Source organism: Setaria italica, chromosome V (genome assembly GCF_000263155.2).
Source record: "Setaria italica strain Yugu1 chromosome V, Setaria_italica_v2.0, whole genome shotgun sequence".
In the NCBI taxonomy this organism is placed as follows: Eukaryota; Viridiplantae; Streptophyta; class Magnoliopsida; order Poales; family Poaceae; genus Setaria; species Setaria italica.
The window spans coordinates 39,406,965-39,422,080 of NC_028454.1; the positions used below are offsets into that span (position 1 = coordinate 39,406,965).

Below are 15,116 nucleotides of genomic sequence, written 5' to 3' on the forward strand. Positions count from 1 at the left end.
AGACAACCTAGCTTACGAAGATGACTGCTTCACTTTATCCTACCCATCACTTGCTAGTTGCTACTCACCGCAGCTATCACCTTACTAGAGCAGAAATTACGATTACGAACCGCATCCAGCTTGATCAATTGATATCTCCTTTTTTGAATAAATCGAGTCCCATGTTAGTATTACGCTGGGCATATATGCCTAGAATTGTGACATTGCTGGGACTAAACCCCAGGCAAATCCATTCCGAATTGTTGAATTCAAAGAAAAGTGAATCACCGAACAGCTCCATCTCTGCGCCTCCGACAAATCCCAGTGCCACCGACACTTCCTCAACATCCTTCATAGTCCCATAGTAGCATTAGGCGTTAGGATTGTCAGCCGATTTTCTTCTGCAGAGGGTAAAATATAGATTCGGGAAGCCAAATTCCCAGGGTTCCCGAGTCCACCTGCATTTCAAAAGTGCTCCCTTCAGCTCCATCTGCAGGAAATATGGGTACGGGTTGCTGCTGACTTAAGCGATTTCCATGATGATATGTCACCCTCTTGAGGTAGACATGGTACTTATGTTTGTGATTCCAGAATGGAATCCTCTTAAGAGAACCGGGCTTGAGAACCAAATCTGAGGTAGATCAATGCCTGGTCATCATCATCACGTCTTGCTGGAGCTGGAACACAGTAAGAGAATTTGTCCACGCGCACTTGCGCTAGAAATGACAGGCTGCTGGTATCAAGAGCTAAAATTCTGGTGCCCTTACAAACTGGGACTTTTCAGCCGAAGACAACTTCCGGCTCAAGGTGGTAGTCAACGTTGCCTTCCAAGCTGAAGTGGAAAATAGCAGATACTAGGTAACCCTTGGCAGCACTCCCATCCACATATTCCCTAAAAAATTCGCACTGCCCGCTGCCTGATTCATCACAGGAGGCATCAAGAGCATGCTCGCAGAGTGGATCATCACAAGAGACACTACGAGATGTGCTAGACTTGGACGGATAATATGGTGGAAAATGGCCCCGTGAGCAGCGATCACAAGAATCACACTGTGTCCAGGATAGATCACTGCATGTGTCAAACATTAGGTACCTTGAAGAGATGCGGTCGAGAGATCCACCGATGCGGAGAGGCACAAGGTACAGACCACGGCGGAAATGGGTTGGCACAATCATCTTCTCATTGGCCAAAGCATCAGCTCGCACATGTGACGATGCCAATTGAATTTCCTCCTTGTACAGGTCGAAAGTGGTCTCAGTGGGATCCCGGAGTGGACTCTCCAGGGAGTTCCGGTGGATGATTGGGAGAGAAAACGCGCCCCTGAAGGAGCAGCAATCTGCTCATGGAGGGCAGAATTGCCGGCGACGAACAGCAAAGCAGTGAGTGTGAGAGCAGCACTGCCCATCGTGAGCGTGGGAGAGAGCATAGAGAGTGAGCGTGGGAGAGAGCATAGAGAACATGTCGTGAGTACTATGCAGAATTGGTAGCTACAGGAGCAGCTGAAAAGCCCGAAGGGACACGAAATAGATAGCTCAAAATACAATCTCCTTCTTCATTTCCCAGGAGAGCATGGTAAGCATGAGCTGATATATCACCTTGTACGTGGTATGGACTCAGAACTCGTTTCCAAACTAACCGATTCATGCGTTTCATGACCACAAGGAGACATTCATGTATTGGTGGCTCATGCAGTCCATCTGTTTTTGTCTTTTTGAGGCAACGCACTCGCATCACTGCAAGTTGAAATTATTAAGTGTCGGTTCGGCTAGTCTTGAGCAACGGAGGGTTAACTTCCACGTAGGCCTTCCATCTCCACACGGCATTGCTCCGTCAGACTTTCGTCCAATGCGGAAAATTCCCCACTGCTGCCTCCCATAAGAATCCGGGCCATGTCTCATTCCCACTGTGCCTAATCATCCTCTCGTACCAGCTACTTATCATCATCATGGTAAGCTATTGCCTCACCAACTTGCTAATCAGGCACGAGTTCCTCCTTGGCCGGATTTCTCCTTTTGCTCCTCAGACCTTCCTCGATCACTGAGGACGTCTTGTCCACGGGGCTGTTTTTATTCTTCCAAAATACGGCAAGAGCTTAATTTTCCTGGCTCCTGGTCATAGCTAATAACATGTGCTCCTGCACGGATTAGTGATTTAATTATAAGGGCATAACTATTGAAAACTCATAAAAATTAGGTCACATAGCTGATAATCAAAATTTCTTACCTTGTTCGCCCCCATTTGTTAAATATTTTAACATAATACTCAAATAAATGCATATATCTTTAGGGAAATTTACTTACATACCATCGAGAAAACTTGTAGTTCCTCCTATACCATCATTGTGTTTATGGCGGCACGTGGTACCACCACAATCACTAATAATGGCATAGAATTTTGAGTTTAACCAGTGGCACGTGACGTGTGAAGAATTTCTCCTTTTCTTTATTTGGTTGTGCTAGATTCTAGTTATAAATTACTCTACATTTTTTCATCCACATTTATATGTTTCTTTCACTTTGCATCGCACGTCTATATGTGGTTGGTATGTGTTTAACATGAATATTGAAATATTCATTGCTTGTTTCATACATGTATATACATGTCCTATATGGTGATACACACATCATGCATGTATACCTTTATTAGTATTTTCTATATTAACAAAGGAAGAAATAAATAGTTTAGAATCACATGTTGGTGTACTTTGTGATATATTTTAATGAATTTAGTGGTTACTTTATATTAGTTCAATAATGGAATATTTGGGTAATTTAAATGCAACTTTAGGGTTGATTTAGATTGTTTTTACAATGGTATTGGTGGGTAATTTAGATGAAATTAAGAGGTTATTGTAGGCTACTTTTCACAATGGCAGAGGTAAGAACTCCATCCCAAATTACTATTTGTTTTGTTTTTTTAGATACATGACTTTTGATATGCACCTAGATATATATTGCAAAAGTTAGGTATCTAGAAAAGCCAAAGAATAGTATTTTAGGACGGAGGGAGTAATTTCCATATAGATTTAGGGGTTACTTTTAAGGATGCAATTGGGTATCCAATAGTGTTTCGTGGGTCAGTTGATTAATTACGATGGCATACCACTCTAGTTTATTTCTTCTCCCAAATTATTTATGTGGAATGTCATTCTAATTCATTTATCAGTTTTTTGGATCGACCCAATGACCCAAAGAATGACCTACATCCCTACTTACTGACTTTTCATAATGGTAGAGGTGGGTAATTTTTTAAAAAAAACTTAAATCCAACTACTATGATGATTAGATTATACTGAACTGATGTCCAAATATTTCTGATTTTTATAAGAAGTTCTAGAATTTATCTAGTTTTTTAAGACTTTTCGTGAGGTTTAACTTGGAGGCTTCAAAGGAATACTTCGATTAGTAATAGTAAGACATTCTAGTGTTAGAAGAAAAAGAATGAAGGCGAGTAGAACTATAGAAGAGAAGAAAGAAGAAAGATTAATAAGATAAAACACCCCCACATACATCCCTAAGGTTTCGCTCGAGCACGCCCCCGCTTCAGTCCCCCGTCCTTTTGACATTCTCGTTGACGACAAAAAAGTAGGGAGTCATCTCCTTCGTAGATCTAATTTTCTAGTAAGTCCTCGTGATGATGGCGCATTGGAATCAGGTCTCTTCAATCTTTTTATAACACCACAGGTTTTAATCACCTCTTAAGGCTAATTAACATGCTCTAATGAAGGATTCAGGTCACTGAGATTGGATATGATGATGTTGGAGTGATCTAAACAAGAAAAGAAATTCATTATATTAAGGGACAAATTGGAGTGAATTTTAAATTTGGGAATTGGAAAAGGATGAAACTTGGCCAAATGTGAAAGTTGGAATTTTGAATGTGCTCGACATGTTGGAATCAAGCCAAGAGTGATATTTTGATAACACTAATTCATTGTTCAAAGTTGGATGAACAAGTCAACAACAACACTTGACTAAAATTTGTAAGTGTTGGATATGTTATCAATTATCCATGTTGAGGGGGTGTGGATTTTTAGATTTTGGCTAAACACCCAAAACTTTGACAATATGAAAGTGGGAGTAAAAGTTATACACTTTGACATGGAGGTATTATTGTTCAAAAATTTGGTGCAATGAGAGGTCAAAGATCAAGTCCAAGTTGGTAAATTATACTATTTTCAGCCTTGTCTGAAAAATATTCGAAGTCCTGGAAGCAGTGATAATTATGTATCTTTGAATTAAGTTTTAAAAAGATTTCACGCATCAACTTTGGAAAGGTTCACCTGCGAACTGAGGAGGAATGTCTGGTACATGGATTTAGTAGGTTATGGATCACCAAAACGGAGGTTTGGATATTTATTTTCAAAACACAAAGTTGGAACTCATCACTGTTTTTGACCCTGACAAGATAACACTGAAACTATGAAATTGAGCTCGGGATTTCGTGTGTTTGCTTGGAGATTCAGAGATTTTTTGCTTCCAAACCTCTGATCATTAAGCCAAGAATCCTATCTATGAGTTGAGCCCTATTTTCCATTTACAACTTTGATTACATGTAGGAATTTTATTAGGCATAATAGGATGGTAAGAGATGAAAGAAGAATAAGTTTGATAGCCAATTAATTTGAGCCAACAGAAGTTTTTTTTTGATAAATAAAGTTTTATTAATTTTGAAATCATTACATCAAGATGATTAAAGATCTTGAAACACTCCCGACCTTTACATAACTAGGGATGCACACAACCTTATAGCCAACAGAAACTATTGAAGGAAGCTGAAAGAGGCTTGGAGGAAGATGCAAGTTGGAAAAAAAAAAGAATGCTCAATGCACCATGAATTGGTATATGCAACTATATTTGATAAATTTGTTTAAAAAATCTAGAAATAATGTATTAATTTTGTATATTTATAATTTTTTAAGATAACGAATTTTAAAAGGATAAAATAATAAATCAATTCGCGCTATTTGCACATGCCACCTTTCTATATAGGGGCGAACGGGGAGATAGGTTAAGAGAACTTATATCGAGAGTCATAACTATTAGGAGGAACAGTCGTATATACTGTGGAGATTGGGGTCCATTGGCCCAACTAGTTCTCGTACATATAGATTAGAGATCTTGTATCCCCAACAAATTAACACATGGACACCTTCAACGTGCGTGGTGCGCGCTCGCTCGCTCGCCCTCACTCCTCGCGTTGCTCCTCCATGGCGATGCGGCGTCCACTCACCGAGGGCTTCAGGGTACGTAGCACATCACCCATCCCGCGTTGCCCGTCCCTGCTCTTCTCAATCCCATCAGCTTTGTTGTTTTTACGCGTGAGCAGACGCCGAGGCCCCCGACCTCCCGTGGGCGAACGCGACCGCAGACGCCGAGGCCGACGAGCGCTTGTTGCACGGCACGTCCTGGGCTAACGATACCGATCCGTGGGCGGCCGTCTACGGGCATGCTGGATGGTGGCTCTCGTGGAGGTGCCCACGGAGGGAGAAGAACGGAACCCTGCCCAGGATAACCAGGCTCTGCTACGCCCGCGAGGTAAGATTGCTGGAGAAGCTCCACCCACCGCCGCCGCCGCAGGAGAGCCCAGAAGAGGAGGCCCGCCGCAGAGTGGTTGAGATCTTGAGCACCTCCTCGGTGCAGGTGGATCCCTGGCCTGAGAAGATTCTTAATCCAGTGATGGAGTCAACAAGATACCGCACATACAGGGTCCCTCCGTTCCAGCCAGCAGCCCGGCACGCCCCGATTTAGATCGTGATTCCTCTCCTTTTTTTTTTCTGTTTGTGATTATCCACCATCTATGTGTAATCGAAGATATACGGTATCTGAGATAATTAAACAGAATCGAATCGGTTAATTAGGCTTGTTTTTTTATATTTCAGTGGCTATTATATCTGTCGAGCATATCTTTTATAAGCCGCAAAATTCGGATCCAGATTACCCACCCCCCTTGGGTGGTTCTTGACCTGTGAAAACGCTCTACGTGTAGTTCATGTTGCTGAAGCTACATCAAAGTGTGATCCGCATTGGAACCTCTGCTTATTTTATATCTTGCATACTAATTGGAAGCTCCGACAAGAGCCCCTATCCTAATCTTTGATTAAAAAGCTTTGTAAGTCCAAATGAACCAGATCAGGGAAGCTATTACTCCTGCAAAGAAGGTCGCTAAACAGATCACACATAAGAGAAGTCAAGTGGACAATGTTAATTGTGGTTTTTTTTACTTATTCTTGGTAATAGATTAAGCGCATGTCGTTGCAGGTAAAATTGCAAGAATGGATTATCCCTGGTCCCTGCAACGCAAAAAGAGATCCTACAGCATACCAGAAAATGGACAATAGAAACTCTGAAGATGCTAATGCACACAAGTTCAGTAGTTCAGGCCCTCCAGGCATAGTCAATAGCTCATGACGAAATCTCGTTTGGAAGCAGAAAGCGTAATATCCGTTTGCACCATAACAACAGGGACATACAAAAAGGGTAACTTGAAGTTGTGTGGAGAAGGTGATTCAGATGTATTAAACAAAGAAACAGAAATAGGATGCTACATGATTGTTACAGATAGACAGCGGCTCAGAAGATTGGATGTAGAAAGTACACTTACAGTTGCAAGTGCATCAAATTGCAGTGCAATCAGAACATTCTTTTCTTCCCACTGTTTGAGTTTGTCTTTGTGCAGAGAACCTTCCTGCCTTTGGCACGCCTGCGCTTCAGTACCTTTCTTCCAGAAGTAGTCCGCATCCGCCTGCGGAAACCATGTGTACGGGCAAGTGACTTCCGAGATCTTGACCTCTTGGTCATGCAGAGGGCAGCCTTTCCAGCCCTAATCTGCAGACCACGGGATCTTCGTGTTGTCATTCTATTGTAGCTGAACTCAATTCCCAAAGATGAACCTGACATACAATATATGTTCTAAGTTTTAGAACAATGACGGCACACATGCATTCATAATCACTTATTTGTGAATACCCATAGGGTTGTGTTTAGATTTTGGAAAAGATTATAAAATGCTTAAGTTTTTCATTGAATCCAATTCTTCTCTGCCTATTTTAGGAGTTTTGGGATTGCTTTAGGTAAATGGAAAAATCAATCGTGATTAAAGTGGTGTCAGGGCGAGTCTAGGAATCAAATTACTTGGAAGGTATTGCTTATGCTTCAACTGTGTTTTGTCATTTATTCTGTTATCTTGGATAATGATTCAGCCGTTTGCAGCACTTCTTAAAACTTGATTTCTCGTCGAGCAAAAGAAAACATCAATCCAATGTTTTGTAACATGTAGCAACATCTAGATGGTTCAGGGCAGAAAACAAAGAGGCGAATTCTATGTAGCTGTTTTGTAACATTTTACGACATCTAGATGATTCAGGACAGAAAAAAGGGCAACTCTATGTAGCTAGTTTGTAAGAGTTTGCGATGTCCACATGATTCAGGAAAAAATTCAGATGCATACAGTCTAGAATCCATCAGATGGTACATGGGGATGACAACAAATGTAGAGTTTTGTATTTGCTCCTTCTCATAACTCAAAAAAAAAAAGATCACTGAAACCATCAGATATGAGCACAGTCAGTTTCATGTTTGGAGTCTGGACACTAACACACAACTGGCTCTACAAGTACTCTACAAATTAACTTTGTCTCTTATTCAGATTATTAAATAAAACTTTGTCGATCCATGATCAATTACAGCCTACAGGAATGCTCAGACTCCATGATACAAAATTTCAGATTTCACAGAACCATCCACATCAACCAACAGGTTCAACAATAACTGAATTTCAGATTTTCATAATACCAGCCAGACAAATTTCAATATTTTCAGACAACTAACCAGGGCACCTTATAATTCTGTTTCCACAGGTTAAACCAACATAAGTTCCCAATTTTTCTTCTGTTCCCTACATTGGACTAGAGCGATAAACTATACAAGCTCCACCTCATGCATATGATACATTTCTGCCTTTCTGGTATCATTTACTGAAGTCTGTATTAAAACTCGTACGAAGCATCCTATTATGCAAAACTAGTGCCAACACACAGTGCACGAAGTCATAATTTCAATGACATTTCCCCGTGTGAGCGTGTAAGCAGAACCCACTAATTCCCCAAAGGCCAAAAGCAAATGGCCCGCCCGAACGCTAGCATACGAACACAGAGAACAAAAGAAAGACGGAATCCTATCTCACCGGCGAACGAGGAAGAGGACGTGAAGGCCAGCGACGCTGAGACCGCCGCCGAGAGCGAGGCGGGGGAGGCGGAGGCGGACGACGTGGAGGAGGACGAGACGAATGAGCTCCGGAGGAACGGGGAGGCGGAGGCCCCCACCGGGGCTGCCCTGCCAGTGCGGGCGACGCCGCCGATAGCCGCCGCGGAGATCCTCCCGGAGCGGAAGGAGAGGGACGCCATTGGAGAGGCCAGCGCGAGCGCCATGGTTGGAGAACTCGCAGCTGCTGCGGGCTAGCCACTCGATCTTCCCTTCTGCTTGTGTTTTATCTTATCCACGGCTGGATGAGACAGGCCTTGTGGGCCTCCATTTTGGGCCCGTGCTTATTGGGCCTAATTTATCAATTCTTCTTCTTTTTTCCCTTGCTAGTTGCTCTACTCGTCTCTTGTATTTCCTTCTGAATAATTCTCTATTTAACATCAGAAAAAACTATGGATTACTTTCTTGATCTCAAAAAAATTTAGTTCCCCATTTAATAGCAAATTCAACTTTCATTACTTACTTACACTCTATTGAATGGAAACCAAGTGCAACTTTCATTCCTTACACGACACTCTATTGAATTTTTCATCCGAACCATAAATACCCTACGAAAATACAATTTTACTCGTATAGACCCTACCACCCTTCTACCTCCTCCCCTCCCCTTCTCCCTCCTCTGCAGCAGGCGCTTGTCTTCGCCGGCCATCTCCTTGGCCACCTATTTCCTTGGCCACCCAATCCGGTGCACGGCCGCGAGGAGGTCGCCCACGTCGCTCCACGGCGCGCAGCCCGTGGCCATCTCGATGACCGTGCAGCCGAGAGCCTAGACGTCGGCGGCTGGGCCCTGCTCCTCCCCCCGCGCCACCTCGGGCGCCATGACGCTCGGACGGCGCGCTCGCCCAGGCGCCCGCCGCCCCCTCGCCGAGCCGCTCGGCGCGAACTCGAGGAAGAGCTGGCACTCCCCAGCGGCGGCTCGAGGAGACCATCAGCGGGCGTGGGGAGGCGCGAGGAGACGCTCGATGGGTGTGTGGAGCACCTCGACAGAATCGCAAGCACAGCTCACAAGACAGACGACCTCGCTTCTCTTCTGTCTTCTCCCTACCAACAGCCTCTCCTATTCAGCTTCTTGCTTCGATTGTTCCTGCAACACAAACTGCGGCGGCCATGGGGAACCACAAGAAGCTTATCCAGTTCCTGCGCCCGGACTCGGCAGTCACGGCGGCGCCCAAGCCGGCGCCGCCGCCGCCGTCGTCGGACAACGAGGACGACGACTACGCCTGCTCCACGCCGACCACGCCCACGACCACGACGACCAACTCCTCACCCCGCGTCGCCGCTCGCCCTGTCCCCCTGGACGCAGCTCTCAGGGCTCGCTCGTCAAGGCGGACGGCCACGTCTACTCCATGGCCGCGGCGGGGGACTTCCTCTACACGGGCACGGACTCCCGCAACATCCGCGTGTGGCGCGACCGCCCCGAGCTCGGCGGGTTCCGCTCCTCCAGCGGCCTTGGCAAGGCCATCAACGTTGCCGCCGACGGCCGGATCTACACGGGCCACCAAGACGCCAAGGTCCGCGTGTGGCGGCGGGCCTCCTCGCCGCCGGAGGACCCCGCGGCTGCCGCGCACCGCCGCGTGGGCTCCCTCCCGCGGCTCCGCGATGTTCTCAAAAGCTCCCTCCTCCCATCGCAATACGTCGAGACGCTCCGCCACCGCGCGGGGGAGACGGAAGCGACGGGGGTGGCCAGCGCTGCCGGAACCATGCTTGCCGAGTGCTGTCGCCGCTCGGCCGCACGCCCGGCTCCTATATCTTATCCGCAGGCACCTGACAAGAGGACGCTGCCGAGCCCCGCGTACGCACGCCCTCCTGGGCTTTGCCGCGGTCACACGAACAGAGCGAGAAAATATCGCACCCGTCTGGATAAGGCGCTGCTCTCGCGTGAACCAGACGCGACGCCGCGCGCGAGCCCGGCCGTTTCTTTCCCCCATGGCCTCATCGGTGTTCTCCCCGCTCTTCGCCTCGCTCCGGCTGCCCGCGCCCACCAGCTCGCGCTGCACTCCTCCTCCGCAGACCGCCGTGGCACCGTCGGCAGACAAAGCAGTCACAGTCCCGCGACCGGCGCCTCTCGTTGCGGTCGCCAGCCACCGGAGGGAGCTGGTGCTCGGGGCGGCGCTGGGCGCGCTGCTGTCGCGGGCGCCGCTGCCGGCGCAGGCGCGCGAGGTCGTGGTCGGCACGTACCTGCCGCCGGCGCCGTCCAACCCGGGCTTCGTCTTCTTCCGGGCCACGCCCAAGGACACCCCCGCCCTCCGCGCCGGTGACGTCTCGGTTCACCTCTCTGCTCCGATTGCTCAAGTTTGTGTGGCATCAGTTCATCGATCAATTAATTGGGCTCATCCGTGCCATTTCCAGGCAATGTGCAACCGTACGAGTTCGTCCTGCCGCCGACGTGGAAGCAGACGCGGGTGGCCAACATCCTGTCCGGGAACTACTGCCAGCCCAAGTGCGCGGAGCCGTGGGTGGAGGTGAAGTTCGAGGACGAGAAGCAGGGCAAGGTGCAGGTGGTGGCGTCGCCGCTCATCCGCCTCACCAACAAGCCCAACGCCACCATCGAGGACATCGGCAGCCCCGAGAGGCTGATCGCCTCCCTGGGGCCCTTCGTCACCGGCAACACCTTCGACCCCGACGAACTTGTCGACACCAGCGTCGAGAAGATCGACGGCCAAACTGTAATTCAACTCGATCGATCGATCCCCTCTCAATATGGCACGATTCCCGCGCAGCAATTGAAATATGTTTCATGGTTCTTTTGATTGATGCAGTACTACAGCTACGTGCTGGAGACTCCACTGGCACTGACCGGTTCTCACAATCTGGCCAAGGCCACCGCCAAGGGAAACACGGTGGTGCTCTTCGTCGCGAGCGCCAACGACAAGCAGTGGTCGTCGTCGGAGAAGGTTCTCAAGGCCATAGTGGACTCGTTTCAAGTATGATAGATTGCAGCAACAATGCACTCTGTGAGCTGGTTGGTTCAGCGGGTGATGAGTTGTTCGCTAGCAAAATCAGGTGATGGGTTGCTTATCTGAAGCTCTGAAATATGAGGTACATAATCTGACGAGGCAAACTACTGGATTTTGAGGCTTGGGGAGTGGAGCAAACAACGATTTTCTATGTAATGCTCTCTTCACATTCTCAAAAGATTTTCTATGTAGTTGCTATATATGGGGCTGTTCATAGATTATTGAAGAAGAGAGGTTAAGTGTACACAGTGACTCAGTGAGGAACAGATTGTTTATAGTAAGAATTGTAAGTGAGAATCACCTTATGCGGGTATCTTGCAAATGTTATTCTATATTGCCACTTCACTTGTCTGGCTGTAAAACCCATGATATGAAAATACTACACATCAGTCTCCCGGCGCCTACGTAGAAATGCCCAGCCATGAGGAAAGGTGGAAAGCAGCCTTCAAAAAGTGGGAAGCGACCTTGATGGCTTGTTTTGCGTTTCAAATTTGGTGACCCTCGGAGTCGTCAGCTGCGCCTGTGTAGACCGTGATGTGCTCTCTTGACTTGTCTGCGATAGTTCGAGAGTCAGTGGAAAAATTTGTGGCCGTGTAGTTGTTGTTAAGCTCCACCGAACTCGCTCTGCAGTCGCCTGTCGTCAGTCTTCGCGTAGCAAAGAAAATGTCCACGGCGGCGGCGTCTCGGCACGTGGTGGCCGTGCCGTTCCCCGGCCGCGGCCACATCAACCCGATGCTCGTCGTGTGCCGCCAGCTCGCCGCCGCGGACACCGCCCTCGCCGTGACCGTCGTCGTCACGGAGGAGTGGCACGAGCTGCTGGCCGCCGCGGGTGTGCTCGCCGCGCTCCCCGCGCGCGTCCGCCTCGCCACCATCCCCAACGTCATCCCCTCCGAGCGCGGCCGCGGCGCCGACCACGTCGGCTTCATCGAGGCCGTGCACGCCAGGATGGGGGAGCCCGTGGAGCGGCTGCTGGACCGACTGGCGCTGGAGCGGAGGCCGGACGCCGTCGTGGTCGACACCTACCTGACGTGGGGGGTGGCGGCCGGCGCGGCGCGCGGGATACCGGTGTGCTCGCTGTGGACTATGCCGGCCACGTTCTTCTTGGCGTTCTACCACATGGACCAGTGGCCGGCGGCGGATGGCCCCGAAGGGGAAGAAGGTTTTGGCTACTTCACCTTCCTCTTTTTTGCAGATGTGCTGAATGCTACTAGATGTCTAGATTGTAATTTAATCATTTGTTAAATAAAACGTAGCTATTTTTTTTCGATTCTTCAAATGTAGGGTAAATAAAATGAAAATCTCGTCATTTAAATCGGTAGAGGCAAAGGGCAGAGCTATTTTTGTTCTTCTTACTGCCGATTTAAGGCAATCACTTACAACATCGTTGTAGTGTGATGTATCCACTCTGCACTGCATGACCTGATTTTTTTTCTCCTTCCGAAGAAAACTTTTTCTTTGACCATTAGCCAAGACAATTAATACTAAATAAGATACCTAAAAGGAGAGTACCAAATGGCAAAAATAACTTGATTAGACTGTTTCTCACTACTGTTGTTCAATGAATCAATATCCCTAACATCACTAACAGATTTTGTCCGTAGAGAAATCGAAGCATAACAGCTGATTATTAGAATCTCTGGAATGCTTGGTCATGCATTTTCTGTTATGCTGATTATTAGAATCTCTGGAATGCTTGGTCATGCATTTTCAGTTAGCTCGCTTCTGAAACTTTATGTTCGTTTTCCATTTGTATCTGTACTAATTCAGATTCCGAACCCATGGTTCTTGCATATAACTACTCATGTCCTTTTCAGTTTCCATCTCCTGAATAAGCAAGTTACAGATGCTTATGATCTTCAGAATTCAGTCACAAAATCACTTGTTACTAATAAAAAAATATGAATAAGTTAGCCCACAAAATTCTTGTAATCAATGTCTTTACCCTTTAGCTGATCTGCTGATGGCAACTTCCAACTTTGCAGGCATTCAGAATCTCCAACTAAAATACCAATGCTATTCTGAAGTATTTCCAGCCAGTTACAGTGCTAATGTTTTGCAAATGTACTTTTAGTTGCTCAACTTAGTAACTATATATATCTGAATTTCTGTGATCTGCAGGACAAAGCTGCAAGTCCTTGGATCAATATTTCCCGTTCCCAGCCCTCTCATCAGTAAAATGCTCTGATATCAAGGTCTTCCGCTCCTGGGAGTTGCCGATGAAACGAGTTGTACAAGTGTTCTCCAACGTGCGCAAAGCACAGTGTGTCATCTTCACCTCCTTTTATGAGCTTGAATCTGGTGCCATCAATGGAATATCACAAGTGCTCCCATGCCCCGTATATACATTTGGTCCTTCAATTCCGCATATGCCACCAGAAGGCAACTCAGACAAGATTCAGCATGAGAAATACTCTGACTGGCTGGATGCCCAACCGAAAAAATCAGTGATGTACGTCTCATTTGGCAGCTATGTTTCGATGCCATCCTCACAGTTGGAAGAGGTCGCCATGGGGCTTCATGACAGCGCAGTCAGGTTCTTCTGGGTGGCCCGGGACAAGGCCACCACCACCACTCTACAGCAGATCTCCGGTGACAAGGGCTTGGTGGTGCCATGGTGTGACCAGCTGAAGGTCCTGTCCCACCCCTCTGTCGGCGGCTTCCTGAGCCATTGTGGGTGGAACTCGACCCTGGAGGCCGTGTTCACCGGAGTGCCTGTGCTCGCGTTCCCCGTTGCTTGGGATCAACTGGTGAATGCCCGGCTTGTTGCTGATGAATGGAAGATTGGGATTAACTTGAGGGAACAGAGAAGGGAGGATGGCGCTGTCAGCAGGGCCGCGATGTCTGCTGCTGTGACAAAGCTTATGGATCTGGGTGATGGTGATAGCCTAGAGATGAGAAGAAGAGCTGAAGGACTGCGGGAGGCTTCACACAGCGCAATTCAGGAAGGTGGATCGTCAGGGCGTTCTCTGAAAAGTTTTGTGCAAGATTTCATCAAAGCAAAACTGAATGTTGCGGAAACTTCACGGTAGCTTTTGATTCATGTAGTAGGGTCAGTGAAAGCACCTGAAACAAATAATTGTATTTGCTCTTCTCTTTATTATGCGTGTGCGTGTGCGTGTGCGTGTGCCCGGTTTAGGCCCGCGTTGTATCACTACTTTTATCTCTTCTTAATGGAATGATACGCAGCTCTCCTGCGTATTCTAGAAAAAAAATATTATGCTCTCGTCAATCATGATATTTATATCTTCTTCTATACAGGTCTCCTTTGGCAGGCTCCGGCTCCTTTTAAAATGGGGAGGAGTCAGAGAAATCATTTTTTTTCTTTGATCCGACTTCTCAATACCAAATGTCTCTGACTCCTCCAATGCTCGTGGAGCTATTTTAGATTCTCTGTTTGGTAGAGCTCTAGCCGCAGGAGCTTAAAAAAAAATATATTTTCGTAAGGCTAATCTTAGTGCATAGTTTCATCGTATTGTTAACAACTGCCATGTCATCTTTTTAATGAAATGAAATTGTCACTCTCAGTGCATAGTTTCGACAATGAAAACAGTCTGTAGCATTTAATTTTTGTGTGAAGTTATGATCAAATATGTTCTGCGACGAAACTATAACATTCTCAGTGCAAGTTTCATTAGGTTTCATGGGACTTCGGAAATGTGACTGGTGGGTTTCATGGGGATGAAACCCCTCTTCTCTCTCCTCGTAATTAGGTTGCCAAATCATTAAAAAATGCTTACGTGGCATACGATGAAACTCTCCACGACACCCATTGAGACTGGCCTGTTCCTAAATGGTCCTCTTAATATATATGGCCCCACTCATCCGCTTACTATATTGTGGCTACCCATCAATCTGACGCTCTCCCACTCCCAGTCCCCGGACCAACCCGCCGCCGCCGCTAACGCAAGCCACTCCGGC

At 47.1% G+C, this 15,116-nt stretch overlaps 3 protein-coding genes and 1 long non-coding RNA gene across 4 annotated transcripts; 3 read left to right on the top strand and 1 right to left on the bottom strand.

Moving 5' to 3' along the window:
• Window positions 1–5,032: 5,032 nt before the first annotated feature.
• Window positions 5,033–5,912, top strand: LOC111257406. The gene is made up of 2 exons (XR_002677895.1): window positions 5,033–5,225; window positions 5,309–5,912. It is a non-coding gene; the product is annotated as an uncharacterized LOC111257406 (long non-coding RNA).
• A 441-nt stretch (window positions 5,913–6,353) lies between these two features.
• LOC111257405 (50S ribosomal protein L34, chloroplastic) lies at window positions 6,354–8,459 on the bottom strand. The gene is made up of 2 exons (XM_022827102.1): window positions 8,165–8,459; window positions 6,354–6,872 (listed from the first exon to the last, which is right to left on the bottom strand). Exons 1-2 carry the CDS (start codon window positions 8,406–8,408, stop codon window positions 6,613–6,615), a joined length of 504 nt encoding a protein of 167 aa, XP_022682837.1. The 5' UTR covers window positions 8,409–8,459; the 3' UTR covers window positions 6,354–6,612.
• Window positions 8,460–10,167: 1,708 nt separating this feature from the next.
• LOC101766528 (psbP domain-containing protein 6, chloroplastic) lies at window positions 10,168–11,538 on the top strand. The gene is made up of 3 exons (XM_004970232.3): window positions 10,168–10,495; window positions 10,591–10,907; window positions 11,001–11,538. The coding sequence occupies exons 1-3, from the start codon at window positions 10,168–10,170 to the stop codon at window positions 11,169–11,171; spliced, it is 816 nt and encodes a 271-aa protein (XP_004970289.2). The 3' UTR covers window positions 11,172–11,538.
• Window positions 11,539–11,655: 117 nt separating this feature from the next.
• Window positions 11,656–14,410, top strand: LOC101766947 (UDP-glycosyltransferase 87A1). Its single transcript, XM_004970233.3, has 2 exons — window positions 11,656–12,357; window positions 13,317–14,410. Exons 1-2 carry the CDS (start codon window positions 11,862–11,864, stop codon window positions 14,225–14,227), a joined length of 1,407 nt encoding a protein of 468 aa, XP_004970290.1. The 5' UTR covers window positions 11,656–11,861; the 3' UTR covers window positions 14,228–14,410.
• Window positions 14,411–15,116: the final 706 nt, after the last annotated feature.

Coding starts and splice junctions, on each gene's coding strand:
- LOC101766528 (XM_004970232.3), top strand. CDS start 10,168: ATGGCCTCATCGGTGTTCTCCCCGCTCTTCGCCTCGCTCCGGCTGCCC. Junction 10,496..10,590: donor CACCCCCGCCCTCCGCGCCG/GTGACGTCTCGG, acceptor TGCCATTTCCAG/GCAATGTGCAACCGTACGAG. Junction 10,908..11,000: donor AGAAGATCGACGGCCAAACT/GTAATTCAACTC, acceptor TGATTGATGCAG/TACTACAGCTACGTGCTGGA.
- LOC101766947 (XM_004970233.3), top strand. CDS start 11,862: ATGTCCACGGCGGCGGCGTCTCGGCACGTGGTGGCCGTGCCGTTCCCC. Junction 12,358..13,316: donor TGGCCCCGAAGGGGAAGAAG/GTTTTGGCTACT, acceptor TGTGATCTGCAG/GACAAAGCTGCAAGTCCTTG.
- LOC111257405 (XM_022827102.1), bottom strand. CDS start 8,408: ATGGCGCTCGCGCTGGCCTCTCCAATGGCGTCCCTCTCCTTCCGCTCC. Junction 6,873..8,164: donor GTCCTCTTCCTCGTTCGCCG/GTGAGATAGGAT, acceptor ATTGTATGTCAG/GTTCATCTTTGGGAATTGAG.